General features: G+C 43.2%; 1 protein-coding gene across 1 annotated transcript in view; it reads left to right on the forward strand.

Moving 5' to 3' along the window:
• LOC140355567 (dual specificity testis-specific protein kinase 2-like) overlaps positions 1-16967 on the forward strand; it is a gene marked incomplete at its 3' end in the record, with an annotated part of 37319 nt that extends 20352 nt beyond the window's left edge. Inside the window, exons 5-11 of the mRNA XM_072440206.1 lie at positions 4968-5114; positions 8544-8626; positions 10036-10120; positions 11198-11281; positions 12319-12405; positions 13712-13841; positions 16417-16967. Of these exons, the coding sequence (XP_072296307.1) occupies positions 4968-5114; positions 8544-8626; positions 10036-10120; positions 11198-11281; positions 12319-12405; positions 13712-13841; positions 16417-16967 (1167 nt within the window). The remainder of the gene's footprint in view (positions 1-4967; positions 5115-8543; positions 8627-10035; positions 10121-11197; positions 11282-12318; positions 12406-13711; positions 13842-16416) is intronic.
• Positions 16968-18015: the final 1048 nt, after the last annotated feature.

Raw genomic sequence — 18015 nt, forward strand, 5'->3', positions numbered from 1 at the left:
TCTAAATATTTGTTCTTGCAATCCGTCGACTTCTGCTGATTCTTTGTATTTGCAGAGTCGCTGCTCAAAATAGCGGCAGAAAATGCAAAATAGCGGCAGAAAATGCATCAATCAATGATCAATATTTTATGAAATTATATTCTATTTATTAGATTTTTTATTAGAATAACAAACGCACCAACAGAAAAACATAATAAATATAAATAAATAATAACAAATAAAGAAAAAATATTAAGAAACAAATAATAATACAATAATTAATTATAAAATAAATAAATGAACATAAGGTTAGTAAGTAAGGTAAGGAGAAAATCAGAGTGGCTTTAAAAAAATAAATACAAAATTAGAACATATTTAATTTCAGAAAAAGTTGTCCCATTTTGTCCATTGTTTTTTTAAATGTGTCTATTTTCAAGTTGCGTCCTGAGGTTATTTTTCATATTGTGCGTTCGTCTGTGATTGTATTAGTCCAGTCCTTAATCGTCGGAGAGGTTTGAGTTTCTCCCCCGCTGAGGATGTTTCAAAGGTATCCAACCACTGTGTCCATCTCAGCTTTATTCAAATCACAAGTGAAAGAGATGTGCGATAGTTGAACATCGGGGAGTCGCACGTTAGAAAATAGGCAAATCAATGCAAATGTGTGGTACCTGTCACTTTAGAGTCAAAGCGCTTGTTAGAGTCGCAAGGATCCCAGAGGAAACCTGTGCACTACAATTTCAAATAACAGACCGTTGTTTCAAATGTTTAGTTTATCGTCGAACAAACGAGCGTGCAAAGCAAAATCATGGAAAAGCATGTTTTCTGGTTCTGGGCCACGGATAAGTGCTTGAGAGTTTAACCCACAACCTCCTCATCAGACCTGCGGGGCATCTGGTTCTCATTTCCTTGCCCACTGCAAGAGCCACACGCGTTTGTTCCGCCGGCGTCCAGCTCCGGCCAATGGGAGCGAGGGAATCCCCTTTGGAAGCAAGCCTGGCGCAGCTAATGCTAGTTTACATATTACTGCGTGGCTATGCTAATAAACGTTAGCCTACTGGCAGACTGTTTTAACGAGCCTCATTTCCAACTGTCCTGGTGTGATATTTTAGGATCAGACGCAAAGTCCGTGCTCTTGAAAGCAGAGAGCGTGTCGGGCGCAGAGGGCGTGTCGGGCGCAGAGGGCGTGTCCGGCGCAGAGGGAGTTTACAGTGCATAGGGCGCGTCCGGTGTTGTAGGCGTGTCCAGCGCAGAGGTTGTGTACGGTGTTGTGGCCGGTGCAGAGGGCGTGTCCAGCGCAGAGGGCGTGTCCAGCGCAGAGGTTGTGTACGGCGTTGTGGCCGGTGCAGAGGGCGTGTCAGCAGCAGCAGCAGCAGGAGCAGCAGCAGCAGCAGATGTTTTGGTCGATTCTGGGGAATTTCCTGGACAAACGCGGCGATGAAGTGAGATGCGTTTCTGAATGATGAGGTCCAAGTCCACACGGAGCACAAGCACTCGGCGCTAATGACCGACTGGAGGCCGACCAACACTGAGGACATTTGGACATCTTTATTCTGTTTGTACTTTCAATTAAACTGGTTAGATTATTACGTCACGCTCTTGTTTAAGTCGTCTCTTGTTGTATTCTAATGTTAAAAAGGCGACCCATGTAGTTTTAGTACATATACTCTTCAGTCATTTTATTCATTTTATTTTAATTTTTGAATTTATTAGTTAGAAATGACTCGTAACTCGCTGATTCGGCTCAATAATTGTCAGTATGAGTCGTTTGCATAAAAATCACACCTTTAAACAGTCGCTATTAGCAACAACTGCAGTTATTTAAGTTACACAAATTCCTCTGAAAATAACATCATTTCCTGCCTTATTATGTCTAAGACCAGTTCATATTTCAGTTTTCTCTCAAACTGAAATGTGAACTTTGAACAGAAACGTAAACGAAACACAAATCTGATCGCAATCGCAGCATCAGCAGAAAAACAGAAAAACAGAAGTCATAATCGACCCAAAATAACTGACTTGTACAAACCGCAGCAGAAAGAGAAGGATTGGACTGTTAAGATTCAGATCTGAGAGTTTATTTGTGCCGTTTTATAGATAAATACACGTCATATTCCCCTGAGTCACTTTACGTCAGATACTGGAGATACTACGGAGTCAGAATTATAAGAAAAGTTTCGATTTCAAACAGATAATTGAGAGAATTTTAGATGCAAAACTGTGTCTGACTGTTTATTCCACAACACTTTTCATTCATCTGTTTGGTTTAAAGATAAGATAAGATATTCCTTTATTGTCCCACATGGGGAAATTCCTTAAAGGTGGTATGGACGATTTTTTTCAGCAATTTTTTTATCATATTTCCTCGTGGCGTGGATAAATCATTAGTCCTGCCACGTATCAATCATAAAACGCACCTATCGCTCACCTGCAGCCGTGTCAGGTTCGTCCCCACGTTTCCGCGTGCCTAAGCGCATGGATCTATCATAATATAGTTCCCTCAGTGTACGGGGCAAAATGAAGACTGAGAAAGACAGTTCGAGCTGACGCAGAAGTGGACAGAAATCTACGGGAGACGAGAGATGCGATGCGCTCCGTTGCGCTAATAAACAAACGCACGTGTGTGTTGTATCGTTCCGCACGGGGGAGTGCGCATGCGCACTTCCGCCTGCGTTCTCAAATTGCCGAAAAATCGTCCATACCGCCTTTAAGTTCATAAAGCGGGTCATGTGACAGGAGTGTGAGACGGCGTGGATAAAAGTGTTTAAATCACACTTTCTCACGAGTTTTACCTGGTTCAGTGTCGCAAACGCCCTGATGGAGGTCGACACATTATTTATGATTTTTAGATTGAATGGCAGTAACTCTCAAATACACCGAAAGAGCCGAGTGTGTAAATGTTAAAGGCTAAATGCTAAAGGCCATGCTCTTACACCTCAGCAAAACAACCGTAACTTTAGCTCGAAGATTATAATGACACTGCAATTTACTGTTTTAAGCACAAAAAACTTAATACTATAAACCTTGGGGCACAAAACGTTACATTTGTGCTTTTATGCGACACAAAACGTGCATTGTGTCTCTTCAGAGGAGTAGCTAATGCAAAAAAACATGTGGATTTTGCTGCTGTTTCTGCCTTTTAGCATCTTTTTTCTACATCAAAGCGCTAAACAGGAAGTAGCTCTTCAAAATTAAAGCGTGTGCCCTCTACAACAGGAAGTTAATCGTTACTTCGACGAAATGTGAAATAAAATACATTTGCAGGTTTTGGCGAAAGAGCTTTTACAGCAAAGGTTAATAAACCGTTAATAAAAGTAAGTTGTAGTTGTGTTTCTTCTTTGCGTAACAGAAACGCACAGATAACGCACCGTGCGACATCGTGACGTCCGTAAAGTCACTGGACACATTCTTGGCTCTGAACCTGACGTTTGGCCTCAGCACTGATCAGATGTCGAGTTAAATCATCTTCGGAGCCGAGACGCAGGTGGTTTTCCTCCCACGAGACGCCAGCGAGCGCCGTGTTCAGCTGCGATGTCGGGGACGCCTGCACGTTTTAGACCGTCACGACAGCGTTTTCACAGACGGCGTATCGGGGGTCTCTGCTGGCGTCGCGGGTTCGCACGTAGTTTCCGTTCATTTCCCAGGACGCTCGTCTTTGACCCTCGTTCGCGCGCGCTTCTCGGTCCCGGGACGTTGCCGGGTTTCGCCCCGTTCATTTACCCGTTAACCCGCATTTTGCCCGAGCAGCGACGTACGTGTGTGTGTGTGTGAGCGGAGCCGGAACCGAAAGAACCCCGCGCTTTAGTCCTGGCGATTTCGATGTGAATGAAGCCAGAGAATTGCCAGTTGCTCGTTTCTCGGTTTCCACGGTTACACTGCGCAGTTAAGTTCCCTTTTCCTCCGGTTCTAATGACGCGCCTCATTGTTATGGCGATGGCAGCAGAGAGACACGCCCCCCTGTCCAGACACGCCCCCCTGTCCAGACACGCCCCCCTGTCCAGACACGCCCCCCTGTCCAGACACGCCCCCCTGTCCAGACACGCCCCCCTGTCCAGACACGCCCCCTGTCCAGACACCCGCGCTTGACCGATGTGTGCGTTTGCTGACAGTACGTGAAGCGTGAATGTGCTCGATGGCGCCCTCTTCAGCTCAGTTTAGTTTAAATCATTTGTTGAATCGGGCCACAAACAAATGAAAACAGACTCAAACCTTCTAGTGTTGTCAGATTGTCTCAGATTTATGAAAAATATTGTCAGTTTAAGCGTTTCCTGTTAGCTCTCGCCGGTAAGGCAGAAGCGCTGCACACCTTTGAAAAACGCTACAGTGAAATGCATTGTGGGGGATGTAAAATCAAGTGTTTTTTAATTCAAGCTATTGTTAAAAAAGAGGCATCTAAATATAAAGTGCTTTTTAATCTGGCTGTTTTTTGTCACATTTACTTGACTTTTACAAACTTGAGGAATAGTTTTGCGTCAGACCAGATTTCACAGTAATAATCGTGAATAATCGTTAAATCGTGATGTTTTTCTCTCACAATAATCATAACGTTTGACCTTGTGACGTCGCCGTTTGTCACATGTGACACTGAGTATTGAGAATCGATATCGAGCGTAACGCGTGGGCCACAACAGTCTGACAATGACCACAGACTCTGTACATTGTTGTTCTGTGAAACATTAGACTTAAAGCGCCCCCTGCAGGTCGGCTCACTCATTGAACTAAAACACAGTTAAGATGAATATATTAAGAATTGTGTTAAAAAAAATCTAAAAATGTTATCGTAGAACAGCTCATTTTTTAGGTTGATAATTTCACTTCCTGTTTGTAATTGATGACATCACAGCGTTAAATCCGCCTTAATCGTTCCTCGTTTTGATATTATTTGCCTCGTTTGCGTGGTCAGTATTTGTGTGATTTTTACCCTGCGGAGCCGTGATGTTCACACGTGGGCGTCGCCCCCGCACTCTCTCTCTCTCTTCCGTCCCGTGCAGTACATAAACGGCGGTAACCTGGAGCAGCTCCTGGACAGCAACAAGCCGCTGAGTTGGCCGGCGAGGGTCAAACTGGCCCTGGACATCGCGGCGGGTCTGGCCTACCTCCACTCCAAAGGCGTCTTCCACAGGGACCTCACCTCCAAGGTTCGTCTCATTAATTCACCTCCAATTAACCTCCTCTCCAGCGACGGAGACGGGCTTCGCGCTCGTGTCCCGTTGGCGACGCTGAGCTCGCCGTCGTTCAGCCGTGTTCGGAGTGTAATTAAAACGGCGGCGGGCGACGAGGGACCTGCGCAGAGGAAAGTTGAGCGGGTTTTATTCTGTTAAGAAGCAAAAAGAAGTCATTTCCGGCAAAAAATTCGCACTCTATTTCGATACTAAGAAAAAGGCTTTATACTTTATACCATGTTTGTTTAAAAAACTAAATATTTAGACCATAAACTGTCATTTTCAGCGCAAAATACAGGCAGTTCCTACAAATGTTTCCTTGAGGTCCTGCACTAGTTCTCATAGATCAAGATAATTCACAAAACTGATCAGAAAAGGCACATTTCGGTCCTGTTAACGTTATATTTTCAGCATCGATACTTGTAATGAGTAAGTAGACTAGTCAAGTGTCGATACTACGTTACTTTTAGTCCCAAAATATAATCTATACTTAGTCAGTCCCAAAGTTTTGCCTGTTATTTCTTTGTTTCTGCCTTTTTCGCTGCAGCTTAAAGTGACCCATCAATCATCTCCGTGTGGAACGAGAAGAGCGTTTTGTTTTGACAGATGAAGAACGGGAAAATAGGTGTAAATCACACCGGTGGCCCACAAAACCACACGTTTGTCGGGAATTCTGTTGGGAAAATGTGTCACGTCTCTTGATAACACAAAGTCAAAGTGCTCACGACTCGCTGGGAAGAGGAAAGAGTCAAGTGGCTCGTCATAAGTGGGCCGTCCCAAAACGCCTCATGCAGGTCCTTGTGAGCACTTTGACACGGTGTTCTAAAGAAGCGTGACACATTTTCCCAACAGAATTCCTTCCAAACATGTGATTTTGAGCTCCTTCTTTGTGATCGACACATATTTTCCCGTTTTTCATCCGTCAAAACAACATGTTCTTTTTTTATATATTATTTCCTTTTACAGTACATCACGTGACACATTTTCCCAACAGAATTCCTTACAAACATGTGATTTTCTTTGTGATTGACACATTTTTTTCCCGCTCTTCATCAGTCAAAACATGTTCTTTTCCCCCCATTTACTTTGTTCAGATTCGAATGGCCTTTTCCTAAATGTGTTGCTTTGTTGCAGCAGCAGCTTAAAAAAGGGAACTACATAGACCATGATCCTTTGCTCCGCCTGTGGAAAATGACTGTTATTGTGGCTTCGTTCCCGTCGTCCTCTGAAAAGAAACGATTTCTTATTTCCAATAATACACTTTATCTGTAAATATTCTCCATCTGGAGGCCTTCAGTCGCCTCATTTTAACCTTTTATTTGGTTAAAAAGTGTACAATATCATCATAAATAATCGTTTGACAAGCCGGCTACTACAATAATTGTTAGTTGCAATCATTGGTTGCATTTGTCTCAGGACTAGAACAGGACAAAACCAGTTGTAAACCAGGCCAAGTGTGAACGCGGCTCATGTTTGAGCCTAAAAAGGGCCATAAATGGCTCCTCCAAAAGCTCGAATGGTAAAAATGTAGTTTTTAATGGCTCATCACAAACATATCCCTTGATTTGCCTTGTACGGAGTCAAAAACGCTCTCGTTGTCTCTCGCAGCTCCGTTCTTGGCCGTCTTTAGAGAACAGCCAAGGGTCAAAGGTCAATCTGCGAATTATAGTTCTTTTTTTTAAACTAATAACACTGCTAGGATCATGAAAAAGAAAGAAAGAAAGAACGAGGCCCAGGCACTATTCGGGGCTAAAGCAAGTGTCAATACTGAAAATAAGTACAAATCGAACCTTTCCTGAAAGGTTTTAGAGCTCTAGATCAAACAGAGCACAAGGTCACGACAAGGTCACGACAAGGTCATGCACTAATATTAAATATGGTGACGCGTGCTTGCCCTTATGACGCGGTCCTGCACCCACCGCCTGTCAGTTTGGAGATTCGCGGAAAGGAGATAGTCTGTAATATAGCTAAACACTGCGGGAATCAATCAAAAAACACTCTGGGTACATATATGAAGCACAAATAGCAATGTAAGAAGGTCAAAAGCTCTGAAAAGTCGATTTTGCATGTTATGGGACATTTAAAGAAACGGCTTTTATTTTGCTTCCGTTTTGTATCGTGCGGCTTCTTTTCTGTCACGATTGATGTAAACTAACTGAAGGACACAATCCAGGGCGACACCAACGTCCAGAATTGGGTGAATAAGGCTGAAATTTTTTTAAAAAGTTTGGAATTTCCTGCCTCATTTTGAGAGGATTATTTCAGATTTGAGACGTCTGTTGCCCCAGTTTTATTTATTTTTTTTAGGTAAAAACTTAGGCAAAACTAAGTGGGGCTCGTTAGGTGGTAGCTGGTGAAGTGTGTGGTGTGGGTTTAAGGACTCCTCGTGTTGCCGTGGGAGATGTCTTTATTTGCAGATTGCACTGTGTTGGTGAGGTTTTTCCTGTTGTCATGTGTGTTTGCAGGATCATTGTGTTTGTGAAATGTCGAGGCGTGTGTTGATGCTGAGCATGTCCTCTTCCTCCTCTGCTCCTCCTCCTCCTCTGCTCCTCCCCCTCCTCCTCTCCTCCTCCTCCTCTGCTCCTCCCCCTCCTCCTCTCCCCCTCCTCTGCTCCTCCTCTCCTCCTCCTCTGCTCCTCCTCTCCTCCTCCTCTGCTCCTCCCCCTCCTCCTCTGCTCCTCCCCCTCCTCCTCTCCTCCTCCTCCTCTGCTCCTCCCCCTCCTCCTCTCCTCCTCCTCCTCTGCTCCTCCCCCTCCTCCTCTCCCCCTCCTCTGCTCCTCCTCTCCTCCTCCTCTGCTCCTCCTCTCCTCCTCCTCTGCTCCTCCCCCTCCTCCTCTGCTCCTCCCCCTCCTCCTCTCCTCCTCCTCCTCTGCTCCTCCCCCTCCTCCTCTCCCCCTCCTCTGCTCCTCCTCTCCTCCTCCTCTGCTCCTCCTCTCCTCCTCCTCTGCTCCTCCCCCTCCTCCTCTGCTCCTCCCCCTCCTCCTCTCCTCCTCCTCCTCTGCTCCTCCCCCTCCTCCTCTCCTCCTCCTCCTCTGCTCCTCCCCCTCCTCCTCTCCCCCTCCTCTGCTCCTCCTCTCCTCCTCCTCTGTTCCTCCTCTCCTCCTCCTCTGCTCCTCCTCTCCTCCTCCTCTGCTCCTCCCCCTCCTCCTCTGCTCCTCCCCCTCCTCCTCTCCTCCTCCTCCTCTGCTCCTCCCCCTCCTCCTCTCCTCCTCCTCCTCTGCTCCTCCCCCTCCTCCTCTCCCCCTCCTCTGCTCCTCCTCTCCTCCTCCTCTGCTCCTCCTCTCCTCCTCCTCTGCTCCTCCCCCTCCTCCTCTGCTCCTCCCCCTCCTCCTCTCCCCCTCCTCTGCTCCTCCTCTCCTCCTCCTCTGCTCCTCCCCCTCCTCCTCTGCTCCTCCCCCTCCACAGAACTGCCTGATCAAGTGTGAGGAGAGCGGCTTCTCTGCGGTGGTGGGAGACTTTGGTCTGGCCGAGAAGATCCCGACCAACACGTAAGAGACCGCGGAAGTCGTGCGTTTCCGTTCCTGCTGCGCGCTCAAGGGGGCGACGCCTTCTAGTGTTCGGAAAGCAGCGCAAGACACGGAAAACAGAAGAAAATATGTGATCATCTGTTTGAACGTGTGGCAGAACTGGCCGTCATGAGGCGTCACGTTTTGGCCATTAATAATAGGGTTAATAATATAATCTAGTTTTTAGATTTTTAGGTCTTTTAAACTGTCTTTTAATAGATATCAATCCGTTTATAGACTTCAGAGAGTGCGTTTAGCTAACGCGCTCGTGTAACTGTCCCTTTAATACAAGTGAGACGCGAAAATAAACGCGTTCATTTAGAGGTTAATCGATAATTGTGATGATTGAGGTCACAACCGTAAGAACTGAAATAAATAATTGTGACATTTTTAGACACAAAATCAAGTGGTTTTAATTCAGTCTTGTTAAAAAAGAGGCATCTAAATATAAAGTGCTTTTTAATCTGGCTGTTTTTTGTCACATTTACTTGACTTTTACAAACTTGAGGAATAGTTTTGCGTCAGACCAGATTTCACAGTAATAATCGTGAATAATCGTTAAATCGTGATGTTTTTCTCTCACAATAATCATAACGTTTGACCTTGTGACGTCGCCGTTTGTCACATGTGACACTGAGTATTGAGAATCGATATCGAGCGTAACGCGTGGGCCACAACAGTCTGACAATGACCACAGACTCTGTACATTGTTGTTCTGTGAAACATTAGACTTAAAGCGCCCCCTGCAGGTCGGCTCACTCATTGAACTAAAACACAGTTAAGATGAATATATTAAGAATTGTGTTAAAAAAAATCTAAAAATGTTATCGTAGAACAGCTCATTTTTTAGGTTGATAATTTCACTTCCTGTTTGTAATTGATGACATCACACTAGGAAATAGGACATTAGCAGCCGTTAGCTTAGCGTGTATGCCAATTTCAGATTGTAACGTTTTCTATGGAGGCTCTGGAGTTACCTGGACGACGCAGACTCTTAAAACACTTACAAAAAGACTTTTGTACAACAAAATGTCTCACTTTTTTTTTTTCATCACTAATACTCTTTATTCGTACAATTTTTCCACTTTTATTTGGTCGTTAATGTATTTAAAAAGTGTCAATTGTACAACAGAAATAATCGTTTGACTTTGATGCAACGTTTTGGTGGGAAATTGTGGTTCTGGAAGTAAGATTCCCATCTCTCGGTCACATAAGCATCGTAATATAACTGTTGTCGCCATTTAAAATACCGCTTACCCAAAAAACGTCACGAAAACGGCGTGAGCCAAAAGTGGGCGTGAGCCAAAAGTGGGCGCGGCTCGTTGACGCTGGTTCGAGGTAAAAGGAGTCGTATTCTTTTCCGTTGGTGCTGACCGCGCTCTCGTGTCCAGGGCCGAGGCGGAGAAGCTGACCGTGGTGGGCTCTCCGTTCTGGATGGCTCCCGAGGTCCTGAGAGGCGAGCGCTACAACGAGAAGGTAAAGACGCGCCGTACGGAACCAGGAGCCATACGGAACCACTAAACCAGGTCTAAACCAGGACTAAATCAGGACTAAACCAGGTCTAAACCAGGACTAAACCAGGTCTAAACCAGGTCTAAACCAGGTCTAAACCAGGTCTAAACCAGGACTAAACCAGGACTAAACCAGGACTAAACCAGGACTAAACCAGGTCTAAACCAGGTCTAAACCAGGTCTAAACCAGGACTAAACCAGGTCTAAACCAGGTCTAAACCAGGTCTAAACCAGGTCTAAACCAGGACCAAACCAGGTCCAAACCAGGTCTAAACCAGGACTAAACCAGGACTAAACCAGGTCTAAACCAGGTCTAAACCAGGTCTAAACCAGGAGTAAACCAGGAGTAAACCAGGAGTAGTCCAAACCAGGACTAAACCAGGTCTAAACCAGGTCTAAACCAGGTCTAAACCAGGTCTAAACCAGGTCTAAACCAGGACCAAACCAGGTCCAAACCAGGTCTAAACCAGGACTAAACCAGGACTAAACCAGGTCTAAACCAGGTCTAAACCAGGTCTAAACCAGGAGTAAACCAGGAGTAAACCAGGAGTAGTCCAAACCAGGACTAAACCAGGTCCAAACCAGGTCTAAACCAGGTCTAAACCAGGTCTAAACCAGGTCTAAACCAGGTCTAAACCAGGTCTAAACCAGGTCTAAACCAGGTCTAAAGCAGGACTAAAGCAGGACTAAAGCAGGACTAGAACATGACTAAGTGTTGAGGCGTGTATGCTTTGATGTCAGTCCTCTTCCTCCTCCTCCTGCTTTTCCTCCTCCTCTACTCCTCTTCTCCTCTTCCTGCTCTTGCTCCTTTTCATCTTCCTCCTGCTCCTCCTCTTCCTCCAGCTCCTCCTGTTCCTCTTCCGCCTGCTCCTCCTCCTGCTCCTCTTCGTCCTCCTCCTGCTCTTCTCCTCTTCCTGCTCTTGCTCCTCCTCTTCCTCCTCTTCATCTTGCTCCTGCTCCTCCTGCTCCTCTTCCTGCTCCTCCTCTGCTCCTCCTCTGCTCCTCGTGACTGTCGTGTCGTGACTGTCTTGTCCGTTTCAGGCGGACGTGTTTTCCTACGGGATCGTCCTCTGTGAGATCATCGCCCGGGTTCAGGCCGATCCCGACTTTCTCCCGCGAACAGAGGTCAGTCTGACACCAACGCTGATGAAATGGACTTTGCACAGTTCAGTACCAAAGAAACTGTGAAAAACGATGAATGAATGTCACTGTCTCCTTTCTGCTCACCAGTTACTTAGTTCTGCTTTAAAGTGCACATGATCCGTGATTTCATCTTTTCTAATGTCGAAGTTTAGTCTGTAAGAGACTGCGAGGATCGTTCTCAAGGTCTTTATTTGATGCCAAACAGTTGGGCTTGTTAAATAGCTGTTTTTGGGTCAGATGTATTTGCATGATGTCAGCTTTAAGATTATTTGTACCAGTTACAGATAATGAGGAAGTACACTGTAACAGATTATTGTGTCCCATTTGTAATGAATATAACAGAGATCTAAACTATCTTGGTCAAAGTTCACACTAATTATGACTTTGTCTGGTGGCATATTACATGTGATGAATGCATGTCATTAGTTCAGTGACGATTTGTGTGGAAAAGAATACAAATAAAAGCGGAAAACTACAGGATGTACAGGAATCTGTCTATATCCATCTGATGCAGTTTTCTTTTTTTCTGTATTTATAATGTATTTATTTTTATTTCTGCATTATTATTATTTTTATATATTATTATTAATGTATTATTATTTTTATATATTATATATGTATTATTGTTTTTAAATGTAGTTCCTGTATTTATTATTCATTTATTTTTATTTATGTATTTTTATTATTTTTATGTATTTAGTATTTAAATATTTTTTATTTATTTATGAAAATGTTTATGTATTTAGTATTTATTTATTTTTATTTTTGTATTTTTATGTATTTAGTATTCATCATTTTTGTATTTTATTTATGCATTTTTAATTTTTTATGTATTTAGTATTCATAATTATTTTTTATTAATGTATTTTTGTATGTATTTATTATTTATGTATAGTGTATTATTATTATCTTTTCCTTTTGAAATTATTTATTTGTAGTATTATTATTATTTTTCCCATGTATTTCTTTTCTTTTCACTCGCACTCTAACGCTGACGCTGACTTCTTTGTCCTGGTCAGAACTTCGGTCTGGACTACCACACGTTCCAGCACATGGTCGGCGACTGTCCGCACGACTTCCTGCAGCTCGCCTTCAACTGCTGCAACGTGAGTCCCACAAACCTCGCACACCTTATTCACCAACGCATTCTGTTTAACGAGGGCCGTGCAATTAATCCAAACCAATCAAGATTCACGACGTTTGTACTCGTCAGCGCTGGGGTCTTTTTAACGGAGAGGGCTGTAAAAGTGTGTGGTTTGAGGCGGAGTTTAATTTTTTTAATGTTAAACAGCAGCAGCGGATGAAAATAATGTTGAAAACCAGATTTATTTGGTTTTAATACGAAAAAACAAGCCAAAAATCAAAAATTGCCATTGATCTATAAGAGGAAATGATAATATACTTAAAGATGAACTATAAACCAGGTTCAAACATCGGCATTTTGAATCTTACTTTGTGTAATAATGTATAATTCTACCTCTCATTCTCACATGTCCACCGCGTCGTAAAAGTAGTAGCTGCTTTTGTTCTTTTGCGTCGACTGGACGAGGATTGAAATGCACTTCACGGACGCGATGGGGTTTTTAAATTCAAGAGTAAAAAGCAGCTTATGGCGTTGTCCCCCTCGTTCATCCCGATCCTTAATACTATTAAAGCTTTTTCTGCCGCTTTATCCCTTTGTAATCCTCAATCTAAGTTAATTTTCCCAAAGTGGCCCCATAGTGCTCCTTTAAATCCCTTAATACTGTTCCTTTAAAGATCTGCATGAGTTCAGATAGTGTGAATCTTGATTTGAGTATTTTTTTAATTAATAACCAGGTTTAATAAGTACGTTTTGAATACATATTATTGTTGCGGTTCAAATACTTTAGTACTTTACACTCTAAACTAGTGCGTCTGTCATTCTCTTATTGTCAACACTCGTTTAGCTTTTTATTTGCATTTCAATCCATTTATTTGTCCAAAAAAGTCACGTTTCAAAGTCATTTTTTACAACGCTCGGTCGTGTACGTCGCATTTTACCGAACTCCCTCCCACTTCTCGGCTTCTGGACGTCCACGTTTCTGTCGTTTCCCGCCGTGTGTACTTTGAAAATGTGAGCGTCTGAGTGGCCAGTGCCGTCAGCGCACAGCGGAAAGGTTCTGGGTTCGACTCCCGCACCTTCACGTGTTTCGCTCTGACCCAAAAACACGGGTAAAATCCTCCGTTCACAGTCCTGTCCAAGACCAGCTCTGGACAAGGTTTAACCCAAGTCCACGAATTATTTCATGTCGATCATATGGATTTACGATGGATTTTAAAGCGAATCGTGAATTTAATCTACACTTTTCTGGACAAACACAGCTCAGATTGTAGAAAATACAGGCGGTTTTGAGAGCTTTTGTGTGCTAACCCCTCCGCGCTGTGTGTCAGATGGACCCCAAGCTCCGCCCGGTGTTCCCCGACATCGTGAAGTTGCTGGAGCAGATCGTGGCTCGGCTGAAGCTCGAGGAGATGGAGCAGGACTCTGTCACGGCCGACGACAAGAAGGCGTTCGGCAAAGGTACAGCGACACCCGCAGGACTGTCCGTTTGCTTAAGACTCGAGCGCGACTCCGCTTGAAGTTGTCGCGCTTAAAAAACACATCAAAGTAGCGTTTTGCCTCTGGTTCGAGTGTTTTCTCTCCACCGTGACGCGTGGACGATCGTGTCCAGTGTTTACAGTAAGTTTCGCTCAGACTAGAGTGGCACAAATATTATTTTAGATCAATACATGGTCTCTGTGGGGCATTAAAAAACATGAAACGTTATTGAACGGCTTTAGATGAAAATATGGCCTGGAAAAGCGTTAAAAAAGGACATTTTTACATTTGACAATTTTACCTCATTAAACTCTGACTCGAAAACAACTCTCCAGAGAAACCCTGGCTCTTTTTTAAAATTTGACTTATTTTGATAAAAAGGATCTGTTCTCTGATTGTGTAGTTCCTCAACAGAGCTGCAGGGGGAGCTCTATCGCCAAAATGTCACCAGAAAACAAACTTGATCTGCTTTTTTCCCAAAATGTCCTAAAATAACACGATGTCGACTTAAGAATATTAAACTTTTCTTTCTCTTCATATCATAATCATATTTCCAAATATTGATATGATTTATTTCACCAAATAGTCTGAAATGTTAAAGATCAGGTTCAAAACACGTGCAGATGTTGGTTTAATGTCTGTAAAGTAAGTTTATGTCATTCTCATCATTCCGTTGCCCAGGGAAACGGTCTCAAGGCAGCGTTATCAGTTCTGACCCGATAAAACCCTCGATGTTTTTGTTTTGAGGTCAGATTATGGCCCTAAAGAGCTTGAAACAAAAATTAAAAAAACATTAAAAGCTTAATATTGATTTGCTGAAACATCAACAGTGCAATAATTTCCCCTCAAACATTTTCTGGAGCGTAAAATCATCATTGTTCTTATGTGTTTAGTTGTTTTTTAACAGCGTAGTTACTTTTTATGTTTACGACAATACAAACGACAGAAAAAGTGTGATTGTCCGGGTTGTTTTTGGACTCTGGAGGAGGAGTTTAGACTCTGGGGGGCGCCGCGGTCTGCTCTATCGATGAACGCTCGTATTGATCGCAGGTTCCTTTAGTCGTTTCAAGTATTTACTCTCCAAAGCCGCGACGTAACGAGGTAAACGAGCTCGCCAGACTCCGCAGCAGCTCCGCTTCTGTCGACACCCAAACCGTGACCTCGTAAACTGCGGCTCCGTCCGACGCTCAAACCAGATGTGATCTCCCGGAGCCGGACCCCGTCGGAGCCGCCTCGGTCAGACTCCGAGGCGGCTCCGCTAAATTACAAATGAATCCCTGGACTGCGCGTGTCGGATGTCCCAGAATAGACTCCGCCGGGTCCTGGAGGAATGAGACTTTGGGCTTTGTTCAGTGGAAAGGTGAACGATGTCGGGCGATTCCATCAGACTCCGGAGTCTCGTCCAACAAAATGCCTTCTTTTTTGCTCCCATGTTTTGGATTTTTGTGAAAAACTGGCACACGTTTCATCTTCTGTGATGTGGACAAACCGCAGCTCGTTTTAGAGCCTCCAGAGTCCAGGCTCGGAGTCTGTTTGACAAACCACACGTCTATTTTTGATCGCCACTCTAAATATGCATAGCTAGCATCGTTAGCCAGAGCTAATGGAGGCAGCCTGGGTCAGAGGTCAGAGGTCACGGTGCACAGCAGGAGAAGTATGTTTTGGGGACGTAGTTGTTTATGTGTTTTTAAAGTGTTTTTATGTCGTGCAAAATCCTTATGGTTTTAATGCCAAATCATTTTTTGCAGTGTTTCTTTTATAGTTATTAATAATGTCAAACGTAATATTGTTTTTTTTTTAACCAGGGTCAAAACGTACAAGTACATGGGCCATGATGATTAAGTACTTCATGCTAAACAACATCATTAAGAACAATGTTGATCCAAGTCCCTCATAATCGACAGTGTGACCCCGAAACATGGCTCAGACTGTAGTGTTTTCACATTTAAATGATGAAACGTTGTATATTTGTTATATTTGTTCCGATGCGGCGGCGCTGCTGCAGACACAGACGTTGCTGGGTCAGAGGTCGTTACATAACTGTGGAGTGAAAACAGCCAGAGGACAGTATTGACTTATGAGACTAAACAGGAAATCAAAGAAATGATCCAACGAGACGTTATGTAAAGCCAGAGTTATTAAAGTCACAGACGAGAGATCAATGTGGTTTGAAATGTAAAGACTGCGTCTGTGTTTGAAGGTGACGTGTTCTTGTATGTGCACCTGCAGCTCTGCTTCACTCTTCATCCTGCTTTATCTCTATTTAGATCAAGTTGCTTTTGTTGTAGTGTTTGCATTTAGAATATTTTGATCAATATAAATGTTAATAGTGAACACAATACTTTGAGGAAGCTCTGTCCTGACTTCAGCCGGGTTCAGTGGATCAGAGGGAATCTGCAGCCCTCTAGTGGCCTTGTTAGGCTTTACAATAAAAGATTCTAACACATTTTTAAACACGTTATTCATGCGATTTCCAAAGAAGAGGACAGTATTAAAGCCCTTCACTGCAGTATTTGAGTAAATGTCTATGTCACTGTTGTGTTGTGTCTGGTTGCAGGAGAAAAGGGGCAGGGCTTCAAGCGCCTGAATCCTCTCGGTTTCCAGGACGGAAAGATCCCGCCCAAATCGCCTCGGCCGCGGCGGAACATCTGGCTCAGCCGCAGCCAATCGGACGTCTTCTCCTGTAAACCCGGGCGCAAGGTGAACGTGCAGGACCCGTACTACCACCCGCCCCTGAACCAGAAGGCGGCCAAGTCCCACAAAATCAACCCGTTCACGGCGCGGGAGGATCTGTGCGGGAAAGTCAAGTTCTTCGACGTCCCGACAAAGTCTGTGTTCTCGCTGGTGTTCGACCTCCACTCTCCTCCGGGAAGTGTGTTCTCTAAGCTCCTGGCTAACGCTAACGGCCCGGTGACGGAGGGCTCGTACTCGTGGCAACAGTTACCGGGGCGACGGTGTCACTCGGTGCCGGTGTCTCCGCGGTTACCACGGTCCTTTCATCTCTCGGCCGCCGTCGCCGCCAGCAACTGTGGCTCCGTGACGTGCGACGCTAACCAAGCGCCCGCCGCAGGTGAGACGTTTGAGCTGCTCACGGAGTTTAATTTGAATGTGAACAGCTTCAACACGATCACATCACACTTATTATCACATCACACTTATTATTACATCACACTTATTATTACATCACACTTATTATCACATCACACTTATTATCACATCACACTTATTATTACATCACACTTATTATTACATCACACTTATTATTACATCACACTTATTATCACATCACACTTATTATCACATCACACTTATTATCACATCACACTTATTATCACATCACACTTATTATTACATCACAATTATTATCACATCACACTTATTATCACATCACACTTATTATCACATCACACTTATTATCACATCACACTTATTACATCACACTTATTATCACATCACACTTATTATTACATCACACTTATTATCACATCACACTTATTATTACATCACACTTATTATTACATCACACTTATTATTACATCACACTTATTATTACATCACACTTATATCACATCACACTTATTATTACATCACACTTATTATCACATCACACTTATTATCACATCACACTTATTATTACATCACACTTATTATTACATCACACTTATTATTACATCACACTTATTATCACATCACACTTATTATCCACATCACACTTATTATTACATCACACTTATTATTACATCACACTTATTATTACATCACACTTATTATTACATCACACTTATTATCACATCACACTTATTATCACATCACACTTATTATCACATCACACTTATTATTACATCACACTTATTATTACATCACACTTATTATTACATCACACTTATTATCACATCACACTTATTATTACATCACACTTATTATTACATCACACTTATTATCACATCACACTTATTATCACATCACACTTATTATTACATCACACTTATTATCACATCACACTTATTATTACATCACACTTATTATTACATCACACTTATTATTACATCACACTTATTATCACATCACACTTATTATTACATCACACTTATTATCACATCACACTTATTATCACATCACACTTATTATTACATCACACTTATTATTACATCACACT

The sequence above is a fragment of the Eucyclogobius newberryi genome, unplaced genomic scaffold, assembly GCF_026437365.1.
Source record: "Eucyclogobius newberryi isolate DKJ021-1_F unplaced genomic scaffold, fEucNew1.0.hap1 SCAF_115, whole genome shotgun sequence".
NCBI classification, from domain to species: Eukaryota; Metazoa; Chordata; class Actinopteri; order Gobiiformes; family Gobiidae; genus Eucyclogobius; species Eucyclogobius newberryi.